The following is an 8543-nucleotide window of genomic DNA, read 5'->3' as shown; positions in this document are numbered from 1 at the left end:
AAATGTGGACAAAGGGCCATATTTATGTTGATAAGTAGTTGAGTTTAACATTCAAAGCTTTTTTTTTTTAAGTTAGAGATATGAACTTCATGACAAAATTCCAACACAAGTTGTCAATCAGGACAAAACTTTACTATTGAATGGATAGCTGAAGAGATCTGCAAACTATATCAGAGTTTCTTGTAATAGAGTGTCGGAATGTCGACCCATGGGTAGATGCTTTCTTGTTTTAATTGCGTCTGATAGTTATTTACATGAAGAAGTAACTAAACTGTAGGCTGGATGAACATCTTCAGTGAGTGAACTCTAGTAATTTCCCCCAAGGTATGAAAATGCCTCGTGTTTATTGTTTCAACATAGACCATTTGCATACAAAAATATCTATCGTAGGAGTCACTTTACCACATGGAATCATTTGCATTGGTTTTAATTGAAAAAGATAGCTAAAAATTTTCTGTGGCTTATTGTAACAGTACAAGGATAAAAGGTGCGTTTATTTAACAGAAACACTTGTAAAATAAACTGTGAAAGCAAAAGCAGGCTACAAAAGAGGAGGCTTCATGTTGCTTCTGCTTTGTTCAAACATGTTACAGGTTAACTACGCCACAATGGATAAACACTGGAGAGTGTAAGTTAGCAGTTGATATTGTAATTTCAAACCTTGCACCTGCCCAGAGCACTATGGAAAATATGTATAGGTATGGGTAAACACTCCTCCTCCAAGTGTCACAATCTTGTGGTCACATAATCTTCAGGGGCAGATGTGTCCGTGGGGCTTAAATCATAGTCTATGCTTGAGTCCTCCTCCTGGGCATGTTTCTCCTTTGGTATGATAGGGACGGTGTCTTCCACCACCACCTTCTCCGACTTGAAGGAGGAGCACACCCTCTTGCCTACCTGTAAACCCAAAGTGTCCGTATTCCTTTCTCTATGGTCTACTAGCACACACTGTTCACTGAGACCAGGAATGCCGCGGTCACCCCGTGAAGCTAATCCTTGGGATTCCAGTTGGATATTTCTCTCAAGTGGTCCTGCCGCCTGTTGACGAGTAATTTCTTCTGAAACAGAGAAGATTTGGTTTGCGTTTTGCTCAGCAGCATTTTGTTTTGACCGTCTATGAAATAACCCGAAGTTTTTGATATCAGCCACAAAATTCACTTTTCTCTGCTTCTCCCTGGGCGGCTCCTGCACCACCAGGGCGGAACCATTGCTTATGTTATGTCTCTCGGAGGCAATGACTGCCGACCTCGGGTGGATCAGAGTGGTTAAATCAAAGAGGCTGAGATTCTTTTTCTTGTCCTTGCTATTACCTTCGCTATGGCTCTTTTCATCGGAGTCTGCTGAACTCGCTGCGTTGGCTGACTGTATAGTGGAGAGCTTGCTTCCTCTGAGCAATCCCAGAACTTCAAAGCGGAAGCTAGAAATGTCTTGCTTTAGTTCCTGGATGAAATTCAAATGGCACATTAGGTGGTGACTTAGGGAAACATCATTTCCTAGTTTCATACATCAGTACTGAAATGGTCCTGCGTCTTTTGAAGACCCAGGGCTCTGCCTGTCCTCGTGGAATTCTACTTAGAGTTCTTTCTATGACGTTTGGGTCATTATTTTCCCTAATGGCATTTTATATTCTAGTATAATGTTTATTCTTTACTGCTAACATGACTGAGCAGAGAGATTCCTAGGACATGCTTCAGGGTGGGTCAGTGATGCTAGACAAAGTCACAGGGCCCATTCAGTGGACTAATTTCATTATCTACTCACAATACCATGGCATTTGCTGGTAGTTGGGGCCTACTGGAAGAAAGATCATGATGAGCATGTCCACGGGCCCACAGATCTAGTCCTGGCCCCTTTCTACTCCTGGCAGCCATCGTGTGAATTACTCCACCCTGCCCTCTCTGCCATGATGGACCTATGCTTCCCAAATAAAGACTTTCTCTATAAAGTTGCTTCTCTTCAGTGTTTTGTAACAACAATGAGGAAAGCAGATGGGAGGCAAAAAAGAAATCTTTTAAGGGTGACATAAAAAGAAATAGAAGGGATTGTACTATCTGTCACTGTTCAGTGGGTTTCCTATTTTCTTGGAGATGGTGGTTTCAAACATTTCCTCTCTGGAGTCTGCATCTAACTGTCAAGCCATTCCATGCCCCTGGGGTCACATGTTTTAAAACAGTATATTTTTCTATGTAAAGGCATGTCCAAAGTAAAATAACATGAACTCACTCTTCTGAGAAACTGCCAGCTCTCAGTACCTCTGGGAGGGCCTTACACCAACCCTTATGTTCATAAGTACTGACTCTGATTCACAGGAGGATCCTAGACCCCTACCTGTTTCTTATCTCTTTGGGAAACCTCTTCTTCAGCCTTCTTCCACCCCCACCCCCACCCCAACAACACTGTCTTCCAGGGCAATGGAATCATTTAGCCTCATAACTAAGATTTCCAGTTGCAGAAAAATATTTTGGAATTTATTTGAAATCTGTGCTGTAATTTGAAAGTTCCCCTACTTACTTAACTGATTGTTTATATGCTGTTTCCATAAAAGGCCTTTTATGCTTCCTTTTTTTAAAAATTTTGTCTGTAAAACCATATTAACATTAAAGCCTTCCTTCAAAATTTCTAGACAGCTATGTAAAATAAAAGATCAATTTACATTTAACTTTAAACATCATTGTCCCATATTCACTTATTTCCTCTCATAACTCTAAAAATAGAAAATCAAGTGCAAAGACTAATTCGTTGTAATTAGATCAAACCTTAAATATCTGCTCCAAGAGTGCAGAGACCTATGCAGCATGTGCCATTGCTAGCGTGTTGGTGAGTAAATGCCTCTGATTTAGAAATCAGGCTGACATACAAATGCGTAGTTCACTTAGCACAGCAGGGATTAGGGTCATGGGGCAGAACGCTACCAGGAACTAGGGTTTTCCTTGCCACTAAGTTAAACCCCCTTGACAGTTTGGGTTAAATATGTTTCAAATGCAATTTAGGAAGTTTCCCCACTTTGCTGTTGTCTTTCTGTGTATCTGTCTGACCTCTGCCTAAATTTCATGGGAAGTTTAATTCAAAACACATGGATCTCTGCCAGAACACGTAAAGCTGGGCTTGTAACTCTGATGTTAAGGGCTGCCTCCTCCCTCCGCCTCTTGGATGAAGGTGAACCATTACCTTAACATTCTCCTCTGTCAGGCCTTCTTCCGTTTTTGCCTCTCTGATCATGGCTGCCACGTAGCGCTTCACCAGGTTCCTCATCACCTCCTGAACAACGGGATCGACATTAAGCGCGGGGGCTCACTCTCTGTCCCAAGTCAGGTCTGCACATGTCATTTGGACAACAGTTTCAAGATCAAACACAAACTACTTACTTGGTATTGGTGATGTCTTCTCAAGTTATCGGCAGCACGCCTCTGAAAAGGAAAGGGCATTCCTGTGTGGTTATGTAGGTACATGATTATCTGAGAAGTCACTGCTTTTACAGATAAGGCTGGTCTTGTGTTTTATCACCAAAGTGGGGCCAATGAGCCACAGTCACAGAGAGGCTCCACACACATCCAAAGAATCAATGAACGGAAGTGAGAAAAAGCAACGTCTGTAACCTACAGGACTCTTAAAATAGAATAAATTAACGATGGTAGATAGGCTTAGGGGGCCATGAGAGAATTAGCTAATCATGCTGGATAGTCCTCCCTGCCTCCCTGGAAATACTGCAAGGCAGAGATAGGAAAGAACCAGGGAAGAAAACAGCAAATGGAAGTAATGTTTTCTCATAAATATCAGCATAGAAAAATGTAGAAATCAGTCATCGTAGGTAGCAATACACAATCAGAAACCTTGGAGGGTGCTGAACTTGGAACAGCTGTAATCACACACCCGATGAAGGGAATTCCCATTTTTAAAGAGGTGAGATTTAATAAAAAATCAAGAAATAAAGAGCTGTCTTCAGACACACTGCTAATTAAGCTTTTTAAAATGGCGAGAGTGTGGCTTTCAGCTACCTTTATCTGTGAGGTTTTGGAGATGGGACCCAGGGAATCCAGGGGGAAAGTGCTTCCTCCAGGGATTCACACCCTCAGTTACCTCTTTAAAGAGACTTCGATGCCTCAGGAGCAGAGGCAGGCATGCTTGTAATATCAGTTTTATTTATTTATTTATTTTAGTACAGAATTGAGAAAAGATGGTTGGTGATAGAAAAGGTCCATTAAGAACCAAGTTAAACAACAAATGAGATTAAAAATTTATATTTTCACCTTTCACACGTATTCTAAAAGCATTAGTAAAAACTTGTCTATGGTGACCCCACAATATTGTATTTTAATGAGCAGTAGCATTGATTCTGGAAAAAAATCAATCTAACTAAAAACATTTCTGAAATAAAGGAATTAATTTGGTATATTTTGAGAAGCAAAGGGAATAATAGTTCGTGGTTCCTAATAAGGCTTTTGATTTTATTTCCTAGTAAATATTTAACCATAGGCTGATAAAACAGAATTTTAGAAAGAGCAGTGCATGAATATAAAATGACCTTTTGAAAATTTTTAAAAGTCAAAATTTTATTCTACTGGACCTTAGCAGTGTCTCTGTTTCAAGACAAGCAGCAATATACAGAAAGAGAGGAAGTCACTGCTTTGATTCCTAAAGCCACTAATTACTAAAAACAACATTCTCTGCATGAGAAATTATATCCTTCTAGGATTAAGGTATTTGCTGAAAAACTAGGGAATTAGACCACGTAGAAGTGTGTAGCATGGGAGTTTTCTGGCTAGGCCACCAGATGGGGGTGGTATCTGCCTCCTGCTGAGGCAGAACTCAGGATAAACTCCGGAGAGAAAACGCAGTTCTAGAAAAAAAGCAATGGATTTCTTAAAATGAGAAAAAGTACTAAATGAGTTGTATGCCAATATCTTTAACACTCACTAAAAAATATCCAACAAATGACATCCAGAATACTTCAAACTTACGACCCTTAATTTGACATAAAACCAACTTAGTTGGTTCACCTCCACTGGTTTTAATGTCAAAAGATGTCTGAGGCTATAGTTGAGCTTTATTGAGCATAAAAGTAGGGTTAAGGTTGGTAGAGTCAGAGTTAGGAATGATGGCAAAAACATCATGGTGCATTTAAATATTAAAATGAGCACATTTTCTTCCGAGTTCTAGAACCTTCCCCAATATCTATAGTCAACATTTTAAATTCAAATATGAAATGAACAAAAAGCACAGTTTAAAGTGAACCATAATATATTTGGCTTGGGCAAAGATTTGAAAAATAGGAAAAAAAAGCTTGTCAGAAAAAAGGAAGAGCATAGGAAAAACTTACTTCACTAACTGGGGGGGTAAATTCGCAGGTTAGTTTTCGGACTAACCTAATGCGGTCCACTTTTGTCAACTGTTGGTTTTCTCCGCGTCCCCGGTAATTACATAATACCTTTTAATCTTGAGAAGTTGCATCAGCTACGTAGTGTCAACATCTCTGCTAGAGATGAAATTCTCCCCTTCCTAAAATCGAGTAAATCTGGATCCAGCACACTCGCCAAAGGATGGGCGTGAAGGCTGCGCTGCATCCCATCTAAGCCATTCTCTGCTGTCTCAGCATGGATCCTTGTTTTAGTCTCTGCCCTTGCCTACCTGTCCCTATCGTCTGCATTCGAAGCGGGCGGCGGTGTTGCAATATGAAGGACAGGGAGCTAAAGTTAGATGTGGATAGACGGAGCATATCTCAGGGGGACTTTACACTCGCACAGTGAAAATAAACTCATTGGCTAATTTAGGATATTAAATAAGAGATATGATCCGAAGCATGTGTCACTGGGCTTAGCTCCCTTCATCTTTCCATTTCTTCACTGATTAACTAAAGAGTTGCACAAATTAAAAAATATTTCTGGATCCTTAAGCTTTGTAAACTGACCAATCTCTGGGTTACTTCTGAGGTAACATTTTGAATGCATTTGCCTCTCTTTGAGGGATTTTTTTATGAGTTGTGTGCTTGTCAAAGTACTTTGTGAAGCTAGATTATGAGATATCACTACCCTGGAAGTGAAGGGAGGTGGGAATGGGAAATTTGCTTTTAAGTGATCTGGAGGGACAAGATGGTCAAACCCGGAAGTCAACCTTTTTTAGTGGGAGTCCGGGATATTCATCTGCATGGCGTTGAATGTCTGATACAATCTCTTTGAATTTTCTTTTGTCTCTACAGAATAGTTATTTGATTATACAGCCAATTTAAAATATATTATTTGGTGACTACATGTTCATATACGCAATATTCTTTTAGAGGCAAAAAGCCTCTAAGTAGTAAGTTGATTAAAACACACTTAAATGGCTTGTTGTCTATAAGATGATGAGGTGACTGAGACACAGATGGTGGAAAATACATCATTAAAGATGTTGGTGAAGGCTGTGTGTGTCCTATGAACACTGCAGGGAACGAGGAGTGAGGGTTTGGGCTGAACATGAGGCACCAGGATTCTGACAAGTCGAGATGGGCAGGTATTATTGAGAGAAAAATTATCAGGGAAGTTAGTTTGTGTTCTTCATGAGAAACTTTTGATGGCACAAAGGAGCCGGTGGCTGCTAGCCCCTGGATTTTTAATTAACCAAGTGTCATGGGAAGGAAGGGTGACATCTTTGACAGTTGTCTGGCATCAAGCAGGAAAGAACTTTGAGGCTTCTGACCAGGGTCGTAGATTTTTGGCATTCTTGGTCTGGAAACTGCATCCCTCAAGATCTGTGTCCCGCTTCCCACAGTGTCTGTGTCTGCACATGGCTGGAGTCTTAGAAAACTCTTATGGCCTCATCCCACACACAACTATGGTAAGTTCACATTCCAATGTACTAGGGTTTCTAACTTAAAACTTGGAGGTTAAGGAGAGCCAAGATAGCGAAACTCATGCATACGTTCTGCAACACACATAATAAATTGTCGCCAATTAGTGATAACATTAAATGTCATATAGCAGACCTACTTTCAGAGATATTTGGGATAGTTATAACCTTGCTATTGGCTAAAACTCTGCTGACATCCAAAGGCCTTTTATTATCATCAGGGAAGGGGATGCATCATGACTGTCACTGGAACCGGGAGTGCTTTATTTGAAAGTGCCAAGTGAATAAGGACAATAAGGTTTCTGTGAAGCTGTTGTAGTGGTGAGAGTTGCATTTTGTAGCTTTTATCTTTAATTTTAGATTGGTTGTCAATTCTGCCTGACAGGAAAATGGTCCAAGATCAAAGACTTAATTTAGCATGAGTCTGGGGAGAGCATTTTGGAGAATATGCATATAATATTTTCCTTCTCTTTGTCGGTTATACCATATGTAGCTGGACAGCATGTGGAATGTTCTCTGGTGGGATGGCATTCAACATAGGGCCTGGAGATACACCCATATGTCACGTAAGCATAAGCAGGCTTCACCTTATGTGTTAGGCTTTACAATGACATTTGAATCATAGAACTATTGGAAAAGAAAAAAAAAATGAAGTGCTGAGAAGCCTTGACTACTGCCAGGGAAGTTGAGGTTTCAACAGCTTCACCAGGCTCTCTCAAGCTGAGAGAGAGGTTTGCAGCAGGAGAGGGGCTCCGGGGAATGCACCATGACATTTGCTAGCTTTTTAGCTTCCATTCTTTCCAGGTCTACTATGAGGAATGTCAGGCGTTCTGCAAAAGCTGATTCCCTGCAGTCAACGTTCAGGGTCATTTTCTTTCATTTCCACTCCAGTTTCTGTCTGTCACTGAGTTCCCAGCCCATGAATTATGCCGTTTAGTCTTCCCTGTGCTCAGTGCAGCCCTTTAAGGATGCAACCTGCTGTGCATTCTCCTTCAGAACTATGAAACGGCAAGAGGCCAGTGCAGGATGGAATCTTTACTCCAAAAATTACAGTTTGATTCTGTTTGAGATGAATTTACTTAGTGTCCCCCATAACACACTTTTTTATAATTAACAGCATGCATTTGTGAATTCTGGTTCATAAACACATTTTCTGAGTGTATAAAATAAAGATATCGTATTGTCAGACCGAGTGATCAGGGCATCATTCCTGAAGTTCCCAGAGTATCTATCAAACAGGCCCTATTACCATCTCCCATTTGAAAAGGCAAGTTGAGTAAATCCTCTCCAGCAATGCTTACATCACTAACTTGGAAGCCACGGTTTTCATGGATGGCTGCCTTTTTCTGTAAGATCTACAGGCAAGCCTACTGAGAGTGGTGAAGCTTAAGCTGTACATTTTGACAAATTACCACTAAAGATGAAGTGCAGGCCTGGACTACTGTCTGTCTTCTTTTAGAACTGCCGCAGGGGGTGAATTCACAGGCTCTAATTCCCTTGCCACTGATTTAATTAATTGTATTTCTGTGGCAACTGCTTAGTCGTTAATAGCTCATCCATATCCCAAGACTGAGTGACACTCAACGTCCCTGAGACTGTGATTCATATTTTACTTTGCACTAAAGAGAAAATTATACAGTGGAAAATGTAAAACTCAAGAAAGGCTACGATTTTATCAAAGATCTGGTAGTGTAGGGAGTTAGTATGTTAACTTAATCATT

General features: G+C 40.5%; 1 protein-coding gene across 6 annotated transcripts in view; it reads right to left on the bottom strand.

Moving 5' to 3' along the window:
• Positions 1–402: 402 nt before the first annotated feature.
• Trpc4 (transient receptor potential cation channel subfamily C member 4) overlaps positions 403–8543 on the bottom strand; it is a 125618-nt gene continuing 117477 nt past the window's right edge. For 2 of the 6 annotated variants that reach the window (XM_055596817.1, XM_055596820.1), the window contains 4 exons: positions 3366–3407; positions 3169–3258; positions 1311–1440; positions 403–1058 (listed from right to left, as the gene is read on the bottom strand). In XM_055596817.1, coding sequence (XP_055452792.1) covers positions 727–1058; positions 1311–1440; positions 3169–3258; positions 3366–3407 — 594 coding nt within the window. In that variant the 3' untranslated portion in view covers positions 403–726. Of the gene's footprint in view, positions 1441–3168; positions 3259–3365; positions 3408–8543 lie in introns of all 6 variants that reach the window. The other 4 variants (XM_055596815.1, XM_055596816.1, XM_055596818.1 and 1 more) reach the window with 3 other exon arrangements.

This window comes from Psammomys obesus, unplaced genomic scaffold (assembly GCF_907164565.1).
Source record: "Psammomys obesus unplaced genomic scaffold, mPsaObe1.curated_primary_1811, whole genome shotgun sequence".
NCBI lineage: Eukaryota > Metazoa > Chordata > Mammalia > Rodentia > Muridae > Psammomys > Psammomys obesus.
Note: the sequence above shows the minus strand (reverse complement) of the source record. Positions and strands in the feature narration are given on the sequence as shown.